Below are 20,594 nucleotides of genomic sequence, written 5' to 3' on the forward strand. Positions count from 1 at the left end.
AGAACAATTTTAAATATTGAATGAATCACTTCAAGCCTACGTCATTTATCATTAGATTGGTTGCTAAAAACGTAAAAACCTAATGATAAATAACGTGTTCTATAAGTGATTCATTCAATATGTATTATTTCAATTTAAAAAAACATTGACTATTTATTCTCTTGGAAAAATTAATGGCAATTAATATTAATGAATAATAAACGCCTTATATAACCCAAAACCAAAAAAATGGCTGGTGTACTTCATGAACTCGCGTACTTTATAATCATTCCAAAAACGTAGACAAATAAAACAATAATAATTTATACAAAATCATTTTTAGATAAGATAACTAACATATAATTTATATTAACACAGTACCCATGTACTTTTCTCCAATTGAAGAAAGGGTAAAAACTTATCACAATAAATGCAAAGAAAATAAACCAAAAAATAAATTTCCACAAAATAGAGGTAAAACCATAAGTAAGAATAATAACTAATAAATTACTAATCTTACTTACAAATCAAACCAAGGATAAATCTTACAAAACAAGTGGCATCTTCATTGAAGCACAACAATATTTTACGTAAATAAAATAATAAAATACCTTATTTTATTTCCAACTATAAATCACTTGCTAACTTTTATTTTAATTTTAATTGTGTTGCGAAGTTGCCAGATGGTTGGATTAAAGTAGACTGTTATTTTTTATTAACAAATTCTTTAGCTCAATACAAAAAGGACAAATTGGTTTTGTTTTAAAACTTCTGTTTGCAGCCGATTAGCAAACAAATAACTTAAGTGGGTCTTAAAGTATTTTTAATTTTTATAACTTAAAACTTTTAATAGATGCAGCTAGTTCCCCAAACATTGTTTGAGTAAATTGTTTTGATTAAAAATTTGTGAACAATAATCGAATGCAAAACTAATGACATATATAGTTTTACAACTATATTAACAAGTTTTTCAAATCAATTTCAAAAAGTAACGTACAACTGCAGAGAGTGCTGTTAACAGTGTGCTGTAAGACGCAGGCGGTATTTTTTCTGCGAAGCCATATGTTTTGGTATTTTTCAGCGACATCGGCTGGTATTTTGGACCTGGCGGGCGCACGGCCGCATTGGCGATGTGGTGTGACCAAATTCGTGCTCGCTCCGCGAGTCGCCGTAAAAAAACAATTGCGAAATTACACAAGAAACTAAACAAATAAACGCGTAAAATTAACAAAAACATGTGCAGTGGCTGTTAGAAGAGTGCGGCCATATTGCGGGCCATTGAAAACGTGCAGGTGCGATCAAGAAAGCACGCGTACGCGTCACGGGCAACAACAACAAACACAGTGCACCATACACGCGTATAAACACACACACACACCCACACATACTGAAACACCGACGCACATGCAACCAAAAGTACAATAAAAACAACAAGAGAAATACCGAAATAATAACAGAAATAAAATATAAATTTAATTATAAATAAAGGCAGCTGCAACTGTGCTAGAAAACAAATTAAAATGAAATATTTAATAGAACGTTTCTCTTATTAAAGTGAACCCAAAACAGAAAGCTAAGAAGTACCCAAAAATATCAATATATGGATTTGATTTCTAAAATGAATGAAAGCACAATTACATCTCAAAATAATTTAGAGAATAAAATCTAAAAAAATAGGACAAATAAAAATACATAATCAAAAAAAAAAAACCAATTTATTTAAAATATCAGATAATAACTGTAAATCAATCAGACTAAATCAACATATGATTTCTCATATTTTTAACTTTTTGCGTTTTAAAGTAATGGGACATAAATCATTTTCGGAATTAGAAAGAAAGGCTTATATAAAATCGCATTAAAAAAGGTTTCTTAATAAAATGATTATAAACTCCCCAATTTTATTAACAAAATTTAAAAACCATCAGAAAACGTTGAAATAATGCAAAATTATAACAATACATCACTTTTAAACTGTTTACCATCATCAAGAAAACTAAAGGAACTTCGTGATTTTTTTAAACTGTCTTTGTTTGTTTTTGCCCATTTCCGGCTTACCCCCACACCCCCTACCTCACCCCTTACTTCATTGATTACCAAATTTCGCGTTTTTTCCCCTTATCAGCTGTTGTACGTATACAAAAACCACCCACTTGCCATCCCCTTATTGCACCTGTAAAAAACAGGTGACTAATGCACTGTTCGCGAAGTTTGTCATCAGCTGCTGACGCCGTGGACACAACAACAATAACGTCATCAACAACAACCACTGCTTTCTACAGGGCAGCGACGTCGGCGTCGGCAGAGGCCTCTGCCAGCACAACACCAACAACAAAATCTAAGATTAACAAAACTATGGCCACCACAACAACAACGGCGGCAACCAATGCTAAAGATGGTAAGTGATTTCCTTAAGGATATTTATCAAAAATATATGAAGACATTTTGGGAAAATAAGAAACATAAGAAAATAGCTGTATCTATTCAAAAGGCAGTATATCTAAGGATGGTACTTAGTGAATTCGGTGAATATTCCGATCCAATTCTTAAGACCTGAGAAAAAGTTACCAGCTCCTAAGAAAACTTAGCACATAACCTGACTGAAACTCTATCGATTTGCAAATAGTCTTTTGGATCTTAATTTAGAAGTAATTTTTAATCATTCAAATGACTAAACTTTGTTTTAAAAAAAAATGTTTGAAATATAAATGGCATAAAATGGTTGATAATCTTTATATTACTCAATACTTAAAACAACTTTATACCATTTAATATTATAATAATAAATATTGTTTAGAAATAATAGCCATATGATGGCAAGTAAACCCCCGAAAGAGAAAAACCTAAAAGGTGACCCACTTAAAACGAAACACACAAATGCAAGGTGCATATACAAAAGACATCTCGGTTAAAGTTCAAGGCAAACGAACATAGGTAATTGTAGGTTTCTAGTCAATGCCAAACTCTGCCATTAAGGAAACTGAAGTGAGTGATTAACTAAAATGTAGTACAACCAAAAAGAATACAGAAATTAAGAAGCAATTAAAGTAAAATTAGTTCTTAAAATAAAATAAGCGATGCGAACAAAGATTAAACTATACTTAATTGTAAAACTCTTATTCAACTTGGAACATTTAATCTCATTTTAAGCTCATGCTACTTTAAAGCATTAAAAACTGTTAAAGAATATTAAATTATTTATAATGTAATTTTGTTTCCAAATGCTAATAGTGACATTTTGTTTATAATTAGTAAAGGAAATGGAATAAGTTTACCATAAAATAAATCCCATTGCTTAAACATTTTCTTGTAAACGAAACTCGAAACTTTTCATTAAAGTTTTGACGGCTTCAATGGCAATTACGCTGGTATGGAAATTTTTAAAACCAAAATTCCATAATTCCTGCTTATCTTTGCTTTGCCAAAGACTTCCACATTTGTTTGCCCGGTACACAATGCCTGTAATCCTAATCCCTCAAAGCTTAATCTTTTGTTTTGTATTCTGGGATCTGGGCAAAGCACTTAAAATACCCCCACCAACGCATTTTTTTTCTGACGTAACTTGTTGAGCAACGATTGCTGGCGGATTTGTTTCTGGCTTTTGGAGAAAGAAAAGTTTTATTAATATCAATAACCAAATGAGCGGAGCGAGGGCAGCAAATAAGGCAAGAAATTAATGAATGCCGCTGCTGGGGAACACAGTCAAACAAAAAGTCGGAGCATAAAAGCGGCAACAAACCATAACCAGCTTAACAACGATAATTAAGAAGTGGCGGCCAGCAAAAAAGTGTAAAAAATTACATACAAAATTTAATTGCCAAGGCGGAAAATGGTAGCACGGCAGAAAGGGGGCGGGGCCATTGGAGGGTTATTGCGAAGGTCAGCCAGAGGCCTGAAGGTCATAAGCATTTTCGACGTTGTCGTCACCTCTGAACCCGCTCGAATTTATTGATTTTACACGCAGCAGCCGCAAAAAGAGAGGAATAATCACAAAAAACAACAGCAGCTACAACATCTTGCATATTTCTCTTTGCCCGGTGTTTTACTTTACCTTTACAGTGGTCACTGGTTATGGTGACCGTTTCTTGTTTTCTTTGTGTCTCAATTATTTTGTTTGTTTATAGTAAAACAATTTAAATAAACTATGTGTAATCATTAATCTTAATTTAATGTATAGCAATTCGATATTTTAATATAATAATTTGATATTCTTAACGATAGTTTCAAAGCATTTTGGATCGTTTGGACTTCCAGAAAACCATTTTAGATCAAGAATCCTAAACTGAACTGATTTTTAATTGTTGTCTCTGTTCATATTTGTTATTTATATCTATAGTTTGGAATTCTAGTATTTGTCGTTCCTTTTCGGCAGCATCCACTGTACGCTTATTCATATTTGTATGCCCCAAACACCGACACACAAAGCCAAACATTCAAAGAGCGACTTGTGCGGCTTTAGCTGGGCACTCGAGTAGTTCAGTGTGTGTGGCTTATGCCAAAGGCCAAATGGAAAACCTGCTTTAAAAGCCAGTAAAAGAAACATACGACAGCGTCCAACAACTACGAAACTTAAATCCCCGCCACGGTCACAGTTTGATGCTAAAATCGTGTGTTGTTTTTAGAGTTTGATAAACTGTAGCAAGCAAACAAAAAAATCTTCTAATTAAATCAGAGCTAACGGTTGCCGGTTAACGGTTTTCTTCGATAAAACTTGGCTAAAAAAACTCTGGCTCATTGTTCTTTGTTTTTGCAGATATCATTGGCGAAATGCCAATTTAGCTGGCTGCCATTTTTATCCTATCATTCCAATTTTGAAGTAATTTTCTGTGTTATTTCTTATCAACTAAAACAAAGAGGAATGTTTGATAAGCGGCATGACACAGCTGGAAACGTGATTCATTTGAGTGCTATACATATAATAGATAGAACAATTGGACTTTGCGTTTTTCACTTAAATCATTTAATATATAGGGTAAATATTTAAAGGCGTCATTATTTAAGTGCACGTCGGAACAATAATCTGCATTTACAACTGCCTTTCACTATTTAAATGACAGCTGCTCTTATTTAAATATTTATTATTCAGTATGGTACTTTTGATTATATTATAAAGTTTGTTTTCCAATATGAACAAGAGCTTATCATACATGGCAAATATATATTTTAGGGTACTTAAAAATTGATAACTATATTAATGAACGACAAAAGTTATTTTGATTTTTAATTTCGTATTCAAATATTTATGAACTATCATTTATTAACGACACTAGTATACATTAAATGTTTCATTAAATTTTATTTGTTAAAAAACATATTAATTGGTTACTAAAAAATGTTGTCGATAAATGTACGTCATTAAATGTATTTGCTAAACTTTACCCTTTTTTAATCTTTTTTAATTGTTACATATTGGAGGGAAGAAAAACTCCTCGTTTTTCCTTATCTCTATACTATTTACATAACATTTTGTTATTTGCCCGTGGTGTTTATTCCTTTGACTTTTATTTCTTTTATCAGTTGTGATTTCGCTGCTTATCGCAGCAAATGCAACTTTACCCATGGCAAATAAAATAAATAAACAGCATGGAAAAAGTGTGTGTTTATTTTGTATTTTTTTCCCCTCCTCAATGGCCATTTTCAATTAGTGCCTAGAGCTGAGGGTCAACACGAAATGCTTTATAATTTTATTTCAGCATCAGGTAACCGAGAACCCGAATCGCTGATAACTTTTTTCAAATATTTAATGATCATAAAGCAGCAAAACCACACACGCGCGCACTCTATTGCCCTTTTTATTTGTCGTTGGCTCGCCGGATAAATGCGAAACAAATTTTTGCAATTAGTGGATCGCTAATAAAACATATAGTGGGCAAAAAAGAAGGTGAAAAAATAAACGCAAACAGCATTCTGTATATTGACATATCGGTCGCATTCAAACTGAATAAATTCCCACAGCTGCTGATGCTACCTTTTCATGTGTCTTGTTTGCTCGGTTCACGTGCTTTTGGGCCGGCTTCATTTGCTGAATGCATTTCCACCGGCTGGCCGGGCGTCATTTTTCAATTGCCCACCTTGTCCCGCTTTTCCCGCTTTCCCAACAATTTCCCAGCCACGCCTGGAGTGGCAGTTTGTCATGAGCGGAGGGCCAGGTGTCGGTCTGCTCATCGCGCTTCCTGTTTCCCTTCAGACACTCGAAAAATAGACTTAATAAAATTTATAAAAGAATTTAAAAAAAATATTAACTAACGAACGCAGCTTTTTTTAAGGATTCTGGGGTCTCAAAATTATTTAAATAAATTTAAAAATTAAAGCCGATAATTTTCCTAATTTTTATTACTAAATGTTCAATATATAAGCAATTATTTTTGCTAAAACTAGAGAGATCCCTATGTAATAAATTTGTTTAATCCTTATAAATCATCTTAATTTATATTATTTATAGATTTTTTCATGATTGTTTTTAGAAGTTAAGATCATAATTTTTCCGAGTGCACCAATATAACCCATCTCTGCTAAAGCCCAACCCTACTCAACCCAGCTCAGTTTGCTTTGGCTCTCGGGGATTGCAATTTGATTTGTGGGCGAGTCCGTCGCGGTGTGAAGACTTTGGCTAAATTGCTGTGAGACTTTACGCCAGACTTATGAATGCGTTTATTGTGCATTCTAACAACTTAACTGGGTCTTCAGAGGCTGGAAACTGCACAGCCTGCGCCCCGGCTATGTTTCATATTTAATTGTAACGACTTGGAGGTGTCAAGAAGTTAACTCAAGAGCAGTGGCATTTGGAATTCTTAAGAAGTGCTTTGTTGCAGTTTTGGTTTAGATTACTCCGAGATTTTAAGAAAACGAATGACAGAATAAGAACAAATTGTAAAAAAATACTTAAGAGCTAGTTTGTTTCTCTTAAGACTTCCCAAAAAGGAAACCTTAAACCCTAATTTACCCTTTCCATGACCTTAGGTCTTTCTTTCCTTGCCAAATGAGTCACCTGAATTAATTTCCATAAATATCTCCACTTGGTTATTAAGTTTCCTTATTTGCACTGGCGTTCGCAGCTCATTTGGCATTGTGCACCCGCACACATGCCGCATTATTGTTCATGGAGCCTCCATTCCCAGCTAATTTGTCTTGCATTTCCCTGGCACACACCTCACTTCCATTTCACTCCCCCTTTGTTTTATTTTCTTGTCTTGCACTTTGGCGCTTCCGCGCTAATTTGCTTAGCGTAATTTGCATTTCGCAAATGCCATTCGAGGCGTGTGAATAAAAAGTACAAAATAACAGACACAGAAAGAGCCAGCGAACATAGAAAAAAAATGTAATTTGCTGTCAGACCGTAATGAATGGCCTCAAGTCCATGTTAAGCTCTGTTTACCGAATATTGAATATCCGCACGCCCCCTCCGCCCTAATTGCTGCTAATTACGCGCATAAAATTCACCTTAAGACCCATTCCAAAAATCGTCTGCTTCCATTCTGGCGTTCTGTTTTATGTTGCCCGCTTCATTACGATTTTATTGCTCCGAAAAAGTAAGGAACTGAAAGCGCTGAAAGGCCCGGAGTTCATTAGAACGAAATGCATAACTCGAGGGGGCGAAATCTTTCGGGAGCATCTTTTTGATAAACTGGTCGATGCAACTGCTTCAAGTATTTCCATTTGAATTTCCACTTTACTTACTCTTTACCCATTCCTCTGTTGATTTTTCCCTTTTTTTGAGGGAAATCAAATGGCGCGTGGTCGCATAAAATTTGTTTTCAGTCGGTTTGTTGCTTGAGTCCTTTGGATTAGTGATGGTTTCGTGACAAGATATTCTAGCTTTTTTCAAAAATGTATTTTTAATTTGTTACGATTATGGTAGTAGTTTTACTAATGGGTTGGTTTCTACAGGGTTACATTTAATCCTACCTTGAAAAGTTTATTAATTTCTTACTATTTTGCATTTTGTTAACATTTTGATACTTATTTTTGAAAAAAGCTTAAGAAAAATGTAAGAAATTGCATATATAAAACATAAGTTACCAATTAAAATTGACATAGTTCAGTTCCAACAATCCTAAAAAAATGTTCCTTTGAGTATAAGTGGATTAAACTGAAGCAAAGTAGTAGAGATTTAATAAAAAGATAAACTAAAGTATTCTTAAAATTTGTGGTACAGTACCCTTTTAAATAAGCTTTAACATTTTTTGTCCAAAAGAATTTAAATATATTTTTTCTTCACACTCGGAACCCACATTCCTTTTGAGTGAACAGGAAATGGGTTTTTAACAGATTCCATCCCGAAACCTGGTTCCAGATCACGAATTTCGTGAGCATGATTCACACTTATAGACCCGAGATCGCCAACCCAAAGAATCCACAGACAGTCCCCTTTTTTCGGGGGGAATACCTCCGCTCATTAGGTGGAGCACTGTTTCCACTCGAATAACGCCGAATGTTCTGTGACGTATCATGCGGAATCATCTCGGACATCATCGCCTAACAATTTCTCTGAATTTTCTTCTTTTTATTTTGCTTTTAATTGTCGCTCGCCTCGTTTTGCCTGTCATCGAACACAGTTTACAAAAGAACAAAAAATAAAAGAAAAAAAAAAGAGGGAAAATCGTTATGCCAAAATGGGAAACTCGCAATTTGGTTTTGTTTGTGCTTCCTTTTGCAGTTTTTCATTTCCATCGCAATCAGTTTGAGTGGCGAATCGATTGCGATACGCGGCGTACCAAAATTTCGGTATTTATTATTAAGTTTTGCATATTTTGCAAATTAAGTTCGACATTCGCCAGTGACGCACAACTACCAAATGGGCTGGAAAATCTGCTCACTCATGGCAATTACTGCGGACTCGACTCCAAAGTGGTTTACGGCCTTTGTCTCGGTTCCAGGCTTCCTAGCAATAATTGGGAAATTTAATTTATTGAATCACCTGCCAGGGCCCCTGATTGATTTATTCCCCCTTCGGAAGAAGCTGCAATTGTCAATTGCATGTGCAGAGCTTCTCAAATTAATTGAACTTGTATTTAAGGCATGCCAGGCATTCCTAATAGGTATCTAATACGAGTGGACTGTGGGATGACGTGCGTTATGTCTTGAAAAATAATCTTAAAATAAATTAATTTAAATGCCAACATTTACCCACATTAGTTGGAAAATCCATTTCTTACAATTGTCGATGGTTATTTACTTAGTCGTTTCTTAATAAAAAAAAAAAAAAATTTTTTTAATTTCACTTATTCTGTTACTAAATTTCAACAAAATGTTCCCTACATTTTACCAAGTTGTCGTTGCTTTACGAAATATATCTAAAATTCCAACAACCAATCGAGTTTCTCCTTGAACTTTATTTCACTCTGTTTGCTTTTGACTTTTCGCCCATTAGAGATTCTTTCGCCACAAATCCAATAACGAAAACCGAAATTTCAAACAACACTGACCACTGTCACTGCGCACAGTTGACCCCCTGACCCTTGACCCCCAATGTTCCTTCGAAGGACCCATGTTCAACATCCATGACGGTTCCAAGTGCAAACCGCAGCGGAACACGCATCTAATCGAACCAAATAGAACCGAAAATTCGCACGCTACGAACCAAATGGCACCGCAGAATGCGAAATGTACCGGACACACTCACTTAGGTATTTAAACCAACCAGTAGGGTGTGTCGAGTTTTACAAAAACAAAGGATTGCCTCTTAAATAAAATATTATCCACGATTCTCTTGGAACAAAACTATTTTCACTCACAGATCAACCTGATTTAAAGATTTCAGAATATTTAGATTTTATAGGTCAAACATTTTGATATTTTATGTTAAATTTACTTTTACGAAGCTTAATTTAAAGTTAAAAGCGTAGAATAATTTATAAATAAATGTAAAACCTTCATAAAAAATATAAAACTTGTGGTTTATACTGTTTTAATATTATTTGTTAGAAGTATAAACTTGATGAGTACAAAGTGGATCACCCTAATACCCATAGACATGCAGAAATGTATAAAGTCGGAAGGAGTCAGATGCATTTTCCTGCCGCAGTTACTGATTTTCCCACACCCTTTTGCTCCACCCGAATTTCACACCATTTCCCGAAACATTTTGCGGTAATTCACCACAATTTGTAAATATTTAATGAACATTAATTAAATGCAAATGTACAATTCTCGTCTCTGTTGCCAGCTCATCTAGTTTTCCTTTATCCAGCATTTATATTTTATACTTATTTCAGGTTGTATTCATTTTTTTCGCAGGACTACAGTTTTCATTTAATTTTACTGCCACTTGCAGGCATTCCAAAAAAAAGCTTGAGAAAGAGAAATAAAATGGGAAACTGTAATGGGGAAATTTGTATATTTTTTCAATATTGCGTAGAGCAACAGACGGTGTCTTTCCCTCTTTTTTTTGAGTCAGGTGTGGGTCCTTTTTCAGGATATCCTTGGGGCACGCACACATGCTGCCCTTGCTCAATGTGCGTAACAATTTTTATGAGCATTGCGTTTTATCCACTCGTATTGCCAGGCATTTTTATGATTTTTTACCTTTTTTTTTTCTGGGGGCCTTGTGTAAAGTTGTTGCCTCTTTGTTGGTAGTGTTTTGTAGGCATTGTAGTAGAAAACCACTGGTGAACGCCCACAAAGCCTATTATGCCATTTTCTGTTTGTTATTGTGTTCCTGGTCTTTCTCTTCAGTACTTCTGTGTTTTGTTTTGTCAATTTTTTTGTACAGTCCGATTTTTAGTTTTCAATGGGGAGATGTCCTTGCGCAAAGAGGAAAACACAAAGTCTAGGTTGGTTTTTGCTTGGGGGAATTTACCCTTTAAAAGGATAGAATGTTTCTGAAAAATAGCCATTACTTGAAAATACTGGAAATGGTTTTTTTATAAATATGAACAAGAAATATTTCGTAGTCCAATAATTATGACTTTTTCAATTAGTTAAAAGTCTAAGTATTACTTAATATTTTTTATCAACCCATATACAATATAAATCCTATTAAAAAACTTACTATTGAAAAGCAAAATCAATTAAATAAGTATTTATTTTGAATACTCCTAGAATATACCTACAAAATTCAACAATAAATAAGTATCTTACTTAAGCTTTTGTTAAGGCCATAGATTTTAATTAATAAATCTTTTGCTCGCAAAACCAATTTTAAGTGAATTTGTAAGATCTATCGAAAACACGTTTATCGTCTTTTCTCTTATTTACTTAGTGATTTCCCTAATCTTGCTAGGGTATTTGCTTAGCTAAGTATTTATTGACTTTGCGGTGCCACACAAAACTTGATTTCTCAGTTTCTGGACAGGCAGGCGATTGTTTTGTGGGATGCTTTTCGTTGCAATTGTTCCTCTACAGCTGTCATTCGGAGGCTGTAATTTGTTTGCGGCTTCCTTTTCCGCCAGACCCTTGATTTTCCCGCCCCCCATTTTCCTGGAAAATGCGTGGGCTGCGACGGCAACTTTTGCTTTCAGCTGCTGCTCGAGCATTTCCATTCGAAATAACAAAGGCACTTGTCTGACTGCCTGTCTGCCTATCCGCATGCCACGCCACATATCTTCAAGATACTTTGGGATATTTTTGGCCATCTCAACGAGCTATTTTTAAACGCGGCCGAAACAATCTTTTGTTTTCCAAACAAACACAAAACGATACAACAGAAAATGATTTTGTTTAATTGCCATGACAGACTTATCTCGTTTTATATTTTGCGTTTTCTTTATTTTTAGCCTCGTAGATAAAAAAAAAAATTGTTCGTAACTTTGTGACAGTTGAGATTTTTAATTAGCCATCATTAAGATGCCTTAGCAAACTTTGCCGAGGAGGAGGTCTAAATTGCGAATTGTTGTCAAAATTAGCGACAAGTTTTAAATACATTTTTTTTTTGCGCGGTCCACTTCGCTGGTTTCTTTTGTTGTCCAAAGCGGAGATAAGGCGAAAATTACCCGGCCAAAGCAAAAATGAGTAAAGAGTTGGACGGAAAGGCAGAAAAAATAATAAACTTCATGAAAAGTTTTCTTTTCTCTATAGAGACGATGTCTTTTTCTATCTCTCGGGGCTCATTTATTTTCGTTGCTAATTTTTGACATTCTCTTGCTCTTCACAAAAGTATTTTTTCTGTCTTTCGTTTTTGTTTTTCTATTCTATCATATTTCTTCGATGAGAATTTTTGTTAGCATCTTTTTTATGGGCTAGACACGCGTTTTGTGCTCGACCTCACAAATTGACAGTCCGATTTGATGTTCCGTTTGTGGGCTATTGATATTTCTTGCCTCGCGTTTTATTTGTATTTCTATTTTTTCTGTTACATTTTGCTTTGCCCGTTTCGCTTTTGCTGTTGGCCATAAATTTGCTTGATTCTGCTAATTGACAGTCTCATGAGTGCGCTCAATTAATTCGGTGGCAATTGACGCACGTGTGTCATTCGCAGGGGAGATTGCAGCCGAGGCATGGGTCTTTGGTGTTGGTTGCAGTCGTGATCAGGTGGCGTATACTTGATAATTGTCGACACTTGTCACACTCTCAGGCCAGGCAATCGAAATTGAAATTGTCGTAGTTATGGGAGCCGCCTGTTTTGACTGGCATAATAGCTACGGAGAAGGAGTGAAGTCGAAGGAGGAGCCAAAATAACCAAGCCGAATTCCCATGGCAATCAAATGTCCGTCAGTGTTGCATTGGTTACTATGACCGGTGAAATTATGCACTTGGAAAAGATGAAATGGGAACTACAAAGTTATTGAAATAGTTAGACTTTAACTTCATAAACATTTTAAATTACTACAAAATAGCTAAGCTTAAATTTACAAGTTCTTTAAATACCAAGTGTAATAAGGCCCCAAGTTGGGCGCCATTTCTTTACTACCTTATTATACCTTACTAGATAAATAAATTTAATGGGAGCCCAACGTGATATCATTTTATTATGGACAGCAAGGAAACTTCTTCAGCATGAGATCATTTTATTGAAGCACTTGGTTGGTGAACTAAACCTGAATCGTAATATTACATTTAAAATTACTCAATTTAAGAGACCCCCACGTTGGGCGTCATTTAATAATTACCTAGCAGTAATTTTCTGAAGAAGCCTTTTCAGTGTAGACTGACAATTGAATGCTCCACATTCATTCATTGACAACCACAGCCGGCTTTCTCTTGACCTCCCTCGCTTCGCTTCCCGTGGCTCTTGGGCTGTCATTCACATGGTTCTTGTCTCGATTACATAACCCAGTTATTAATGGTTTCTAAGTGGTGTGCATCATCCGCACCCATCCAGAACCCATCCCATTCCCAGTCGTAGTCCCATCAATGTTGTCATAGTCGTGACGTGGCGACTTCGTGACATGTTAACCCGAGACAAATGTGGAGCATGTCTGAGTGTTCTGCGATTGTCTCTCGTGCAGAACTGTTCTCTTATTCACGTCATGGTCAGGTGGGGAAAACACTTTCCGCAATTTGTTAATGAGTTTTCCCCGCCTTTTGGCGTTCGATTGTGGGCTTCGTTTATTTGCCGTCAAAAAAGTTCATGAACTTTGGCATAAAGCCCACAAATTCAGTGACCTCCGCACAATAGACGCCGGCCTAAATAGACTTCCTGCCAGCAATCGCTCTCAAACTGTTGCCACAATGGAAACTCCATCAAACTGTCGACTGCTGGGCAATTGTAGGTTAGTTTTAAAGTCATCATTTCTTTCATATGGTTAGGCAAAGTCGCTCCCATCTCTTTCAATGCAATGCCTTCTCCGCTCCACGTTGCCACAACAATTGCGGCGTAAAAGCGTGAAAATAGCACACAAAAGGTAATGGGGAAAAGGGGGGGAATAGGTGCAGGGGCGGGAAAACCAGGAAGGGGTCATGGAAAATTGTCACACAGGCACACAGGAACTTGAGCCAGCAGAGAGTTCACAGACTCCTGGGCAAGGTTTTGTGTGGCAGGTCGTTTGGTCCTCTGGCCCGATGTGAAAAGAAGTTGCACTGTGGTTCGGGGTTCAGACAAATGGAAGAGAAGATTTATGACTGGATAAATATTTATGTTTCTTGAAATGGATATCATAGATCTTTAGATCTATAGAACGGAATTATTAAGCGTAACTGAGTGCATGTTTAAATTATTGACAAATTGAGTTTAACTTTTGTCTTAAAGGGAAAACTACTACCATCTCTGTTAAAAATGAAAAAAATTCGTTTCTTAGCTTGAATCATTTCCTATATTACAAATAGTACTGAAGTTTCTTAATAGAGCTTTATACTTCACTTTTTTGTTATGAACAAGTATTCATAAGATTGTAAAAATGTATTAAATATTGTGTTCCTTGTGTACCCCCTAATTTACACACTTGCAGTGCATATATTTTCATATTTTTCACCACTGTAAGTTGGCTTAGGTTTCGGGCTTCCAACTATTGCGTTTATGAAACGGATGTTGCCGCTTGGAGCTTAGTGCTCTTGAGTCACCGTCAGCGTCCTGGCAAGCGGCACCAGCATCCTGCCATCCTGCCATGCAACCATCCAACCATCCAACCACATCCTTGGGAGCTGGCAGTTGCACATGTGGCGCGTGTTTTGTATACGGAAATTTTACCTTGGTCCGGCTCCTTTTGGCCTCGGCCCCTTTGTCCTGCGCCCCTTTTGATCGAGTCGGGGGCAAGGACCCCAACCGACCGTCTTTTCGCCGGGCTCCCAAGCTCCTCAACAAAAGGAATATCCTTTCACACATCCCCAACCTAACCTCATATTTTTGCCCTTTTCGCATTGTGCTTGTTAATTGAATTAGTTGGGTAAAATATTTCCATATGCAGCAGAATTTAATTTGATTTTGCACTCCATTCCGACTTGATTTGATTTCATTATTATGCTGTTATTTCTGTTCTATGCAAATCGAGCTATGAGCTTTGTCAGGCGCCTCACGTTGTCTCCGAAATTATGCAGATATATATCTGATTTTTTCGAATTTAATTTATGCCTTCAGTTTTTTTTTATGGGAAAGGTGTTGCTTGATAAAATGACGGGCGAGAACTCGTGCCTAATTATCATATGTGATAATGACTTTTTGAATGGATTTGATGCCATCTTAAATGGAAATTCCCAATGCAGCTTGTTACGAGTTGAATATTGTATTCGATTTTTAATGCTGAAAACGTTTGATTCTTTATTAATATAAAATATCTTCGATTGCGATATGTTTTTATTTTCCATTAAATTTTCCTAGAGCTTCAGCACTTCCATTCCTATTTACTTTTACCTCTGCACTCTCAATTTATGTCAACTACGTGAGCAGAAATCCCAAAGTAGCAACATTGTCAAGTTGCAGTTAACAAAAAATAGCTTAAAATAATCCCTGCTGCTGTGGACAACTCAACAAAGTCCCTGGATTTGTTACAAACTGCTCTGTAAGCCATAAAAATAGTTGCACTCTACACTAATTGATGGACAAGATAGAAGGGTTGTCCCGTAGATCCAACATGGACAATAAGCTCCAGGAAGGCACAAAGCAAGTGCCAAAGGATTTGCACAGCAACTATTTAATAAACAAGGACACATGTTGGGTATATTCCGAAGTGGAAAGCGGCTTTGCGGGAAACTGCAGCGGTATCCCTTTGACTTCTACCCACTCCAAGAAAGTGATTGAATTTGCTAGAACACTGGAAAAAATTATTGTGCTTTAATCAAGATCATTTTAATAATATCAATAAGGAAATATATGTTTCTTATTAATTTTCTTATATTTATGGTCATCTGATATTACCAAAAATACTGGATTAATTATAAAACAATTTGTAGTTTCTATCTCATTGAATTTTGAAAAGTAGAATTAAAGAATTCCAAAATAAAATATATTTCCTATAGGGACTTGTCCAATAAAATGTAAATATATTGAAAAATTATTTATAGTATTTTCCAATAAATATTTTAATCTTTTTCTAATACTCATACAGCTTTTCTCTAAGTGTTTATGTGGACACCGAACGTGGCGTCATGTTGACACGAAGCAAAAGTTTTTGGCAAATCGCTGTGAAAGGGGTTAAAGGGTGCGGGGTAAAGCGTTACGGTCCGGGATGTCCGCCTGCCTTTGTTTGCATAAAATATGTAATTCAATTTATATTTCACTTTCGGTGCTTGTGTTTTTCTTTTGTTGATTTCAATTAGAATTTCTGATAAGCCCGTTTAAGTCTGCAGACTGTCACTTCACTTCACGGACGTCACACCGACTTCTTCCTCTGCTCACTGACCTTTGTCCATTTGTCTGGCCACGGAACACAACCAATCCTCCTTCAGGTGGCCTCACTGTACGAGTGGAATTAGTGCAGGCAGACGCATAAATAACAAACACCCAAGACTTTTTGGAGGCTCCCCCACCGAAATGGTGTTAATATCTGTTGGTGGCAGCTCTAAATGCAAATCCCGCACATTGATATGCTAAGCAGATGCGTCTGTGTGACTTTGTCTGGCATTTTCCGAGGTGCTCCATTCGACTGATTTAGACGGGGCTTTAGCTATATGGTCGGGCATGCATATTGCATTCTGAGCGCACATCGTAATGACCGGGAAAGAGTAATCCTTATTGGGATGAATGCCAGGAATCGAAATTTAAGCGCGGCAGGATCAACTCAGATTTGAGGAATCAGGTTATTTATTTATAAAGGAAAAATAAATGGGGCATTAAGGGGAATTTTTAAACAATTGTTTAACTTTTTTCCAGATCATTCCTAATGGAGCTATATGATATAGAATAAATATTATTATTGCCAGAATGTTTCTATGTTAAATTTATCTAATTCGAACTTTTTTGAAACCTAATTTTAAATTTAAATGTTGAGTAATAAATAATAAATCTTTTAGTTCATTATAGCTTTCCAGTTACTCCCATATATTATTTATCTTATATTCAAATCAAGATTCTTGGCTTGGTTTATTGTTGAACCAGTTTTTGCCATTTCTCACATTTTATTCCCCACAAACTCCAACCATTTATTTCTTGGCAAACTTCTTGCGCAATTTCCCAGCATTTTGCGCGCTTTTTGATGCCACATTGGATATAGATATATAAAAACACATATAAGTTGCATATTTTCGGTTATAGTTCTTGGATTTTGGCCAACGAATGTGTGAAAATAGAAAACTTTTTGCCCAGCAATGGAATGCAACATTTTCGGTTTGTTTTCGTGGTTCTTGTTGCTTGCTGTTTGTTTGTTTGTTTGCTTTCCTAATTTCCTTGGTGCTTTCCGCACTTGCGTTTAGTATTTTTAAAACATTTTTACCAAACGAAATGCCGAAACTTCGTCTTCGTTGAGTGCAATTGGCGGAGTAGTGGGCGTACTTCGAGAATATCGACTTTTCCTTGTAGTTGGCTCATTTTGCTGGCCAATTTGCCAGCCAGTCGAGTCAAGTGCTCGTGCCAGGAAGTTTCCCGTCATTAGGCCAATTGAAAAGTTTTTTCTTGTGCGGAATTTTCCTTCCAATATGACCCAAATAATGAAGAGCTTGTGTCGCTCGATTGACTAGAACTTACTGGGGGACACCACAAAAAGGGGGGCGTGGCATGTCCTCTATTCACACAATTTAATTAAATTATGATGAAAGTCAACTGAAGTTGACAAGAACTTAGGTTGATCAACTTTGAAGTGAAATGATAATGAAGTTGAGAGAGCAATGCAAATTGTAGGAACAAAAACTTAAGTTCGGTGTGGTAAACTATCTTTATAATTATTTACAATTTAAGTGCCACAATTATGTTGCTTATGTTGCACCAGTCACAAAATAGAGCCATCAATTTTTGTGTGTTTCAAGGAAATTAAAGTATGTTTATTATAAGAAGCTTATAAATCTTTTTAGTACACATAATAAAGTCTTATTGTTTAACTACTTTATGATGAGCAAGTTCAGTTTACTATATTAATTAAAACAGTCATTAAAATGTCAAATAATGCCTCAAGTCTTGAGCTTTTGAAGTCACATTGTTTCTATTATATTTAATGAATAAATCCTTGCAAACTCTCAATAAAATCAGGTTTCAATTATCGCCTTTGTTCCACAAATGTAACTGCATACTTGAGGTCTTCCTTTCATCATTGTCGACTCCATTAAATTTCTATTATTATTACAAAGTATCTCCATCCCCGTAGGACATCTTCGCCCCTCCTTATCACCATTCCCATTTAATGTCAGGCCAGGACAATTATTAATTTTAATAAACCTCCCGAGTGTTTCCTGTCCTTCTTCCACTTCTTCCCTTCGAACTTCCAGCTAATGATATAATTTTTCTTCAGTTAACTAATTGAATACATTTGCGAAACGAGGGCGGTGGGGGCGTGGCTGGAACACTTGGCAGTCCCCGCACAAAATGGCAACAAAGATTGTTAATAATGGCAAACAAGCGAAGCTACTGAAGTTTCCACTCTTACCCCGCCACTTGAGCATTGACAGGCGAATTTTCCTGTATCTTCAGATGGTCTTCACCCCCCCGCTTGAACCCCCTTCCCCATTCCCACTCCATTTTCCCCCTCCAAAAGAAGAAGTTAATTTGCAGCGACGGGCACGCAAAATCAAGGAGGGAAAAGTCTGGCAAATGGGAAAAAGCTTCTGTTTTTTCGGGCGGCTGGAAAGGGGTATGGAAAAGTCTGGGGAAAGCAGGGGGGGAAAAGCGGTAGGGGCCCAGAAAAACCAAGACGAAGACGAACACACAAAACGACATTCCGCGGCAATCAAAGGGGGGTGGTTTGGGTGGGAAAACAGGGTCGGAAAAGCGGGAGAACGCATTACAAATTCCATTACTTTGAGCAGCGAACATGACCTGATTTTTATGTATATGTATGCGTGTCGGTGTCTCTCCGCCGAGTGCATGTGTGTGCGTGTGTATCTGTGTGAAGTGCGGGTGGCGATGCTGCGGGAAAGAAATTAGGCAGACCAAAAAAGATAGCACGAAGGAGCCACGTCGATGGCAACAGTCTGCTGGAGTTTGCCACTGAAAATAAAGTTTGCTGTGAGTAATACCACTTTCAGAGAAATAAAATATCAAAACCTATTACGATTTTGTATTATAATAATTTGATGTAAATATTACTAATATAAAGTGCTTCCTGTAAAAATGAATCACTGAAAATAAATCTTTAACATTCCAAACAAAGAACATTTCTTTGGAATTAAACATGAGAGTGATGATAAAGCCAGCGAATATTCACTAGATTAAAACAAAAAAAATTCAGATCTTTAAAAAACATACAACAAAGAAAATTAATTCATTATTATCAAAATTAAAATTTTATTCTTTGAAATATGTATAATATACAATTTGATTTTAAATTTTTGTTAGGTTGGGGCTCAAGATAGAAATACAAAAATGTTAATATCACATTTTGCTAACATATAAATTTAAAAATATTTTGAAAAATGTAGTTTTTACTTTCCAATCCAATTATAGTGTAATATATAAATTTTTCCAAATATTTCGAAAGGCGTTATCCCTAGCTTTTTTTGCCACTGTATTATTTCTAGCGTGGTGAGCGTGCGTGCATATTTGAGCCACGTATTGGCCAGAACCTCCGCATTCCCCCCTTATTGCCCCTCACGCCCTCTTCCTTTTCTTGGCCACTTGTCGAGTCACGTAGCAAAAAGTTTTAAGCATTGGCACTTGCGACGTGCAATGGTTTTCCCCTGCTCTTGCTCTTCCTCCGCCCACCGCCCACCTCCCACCACCCACTTCCCACATTTCCCCTCCCCAGTTAGACAGCTTCCTGTCCCCCTCGAACCCCCCTCCCTTGGCCATTTTTGGCTATCACAGGGCAATAAATTAACAGAAATGAATGGATACGGGTTGGGGGCATCAGTAGAGTGGCCTACACACAACTCAATCTAGCCGCCTCCTTTTCCTTGGCTTTTTATGTGTGGCGAGAGTAGAGTAGGCCCAAAAAGGGGGGAGGGGGTGCTGCAGAAAGGGGGAGTGGCTTTTGGGCGGAGTGGTGCAAAGTGCAGTGGGTTATTGGCGCACTTTTATTATCAGAAAAATTGCCTGTCGCACGATTCTCTCACTTCTCATGCTTCATTTGGTCTTGCCTTCTGTCCTGTTTTTTTACACAAAAAAAAAATTACTTTGGAAACGCCTACAGTATTTAAATAATCATATTTTAATAGTATATACACTTTAATTCAAATAGACCAAACGTATTTAAATGTTCAGTAGGAGTGAGAATTAAGACTAAGTCCCATAAAGTGTATTTTATTTTTCAATAAATTCCATTTTTAATATCCTTTTGCCTGTGTAGCCTAGCTTTCGCTTAACTTCTTTGCAGGACATTTTGCACAATGAAAGTGTCACAAGTTGGATGGGCGTGTTGCCCAGGGGCAGTTTTGGGTTGGCTGGTTCAAAGTGCACTTTATTCAATTAAAAAGTATCGAGAGGGGTCACAAGGGGAGCGGGGGACCAAAAGAGGAGGTCATGGAAGCCGTCCGACATGTAAAATGTTGTAAATGTTTGCCGAAGGCAAATTGTCCAGCCAATTATGATTGCCAAGCGAGGAGAAAGCCGAATGGATGGATGGATGGATGGATGGATGGGTGGTGGTTTTGAGGTTGGGCTGAATGTTGAAGGTTTTGCGGATTGTGGGTCGAATGTGCCAATGTTGAACCACTGAACTGAC

The 20,594-nt window shown here is 36.6% G+C and overlaps 1 protein-coding gene across 4 annotated transcripts in view; it reads left to right on the forward strand.

The window, feature by feature from the left end:
- Nucleotides 1-1,097: 1,097 nt before the first annotated feature.
- LOC108037909 (cyclin-dependent kinase 14) overlaps nt 1,098-20,594 on the forward strand; it is a 107,253-nt gene continuing 87,756 nt past the window's right edge. The window contains exons 1-2 of one of the 4 annotated variants that reach the window (XM_044457528.1): nt 1,098-1,559; nt 2,105-2,377. In XM_044457528.1, the coding sequence (XP_044313463.1) occupies nt 2,173-2,377 (205 nt within the window). In that variant the 5' untranslated portion in view covers nt 1,098-1,559; nt 2,105-2,172. Of the gene's footprint in view, nt 2,378-20,594 lie in introns of all 4 variants that reach the window. The other 3 variants (XM_044457529.1, XM_044457530.1, XM_044457531.1) reach the window with 3 other exon arrangements.

Source organism: Drosophila rhopaloa, unplaced genomic scaffold (assembly GCF_018152115.1).
Source record: "Drosophila rhopaloa isolate 14029-0021.01 unplaced genomic scaffold, ASM1815211v1 contig_163, whole genome shotgun sequence".
Lineage (NCBI taxonomy): Eukaryota > Metazoa > Arthropoda > Insecta > Diptera > Drosophilidae > Drosophila > Drosophila rhopaloa.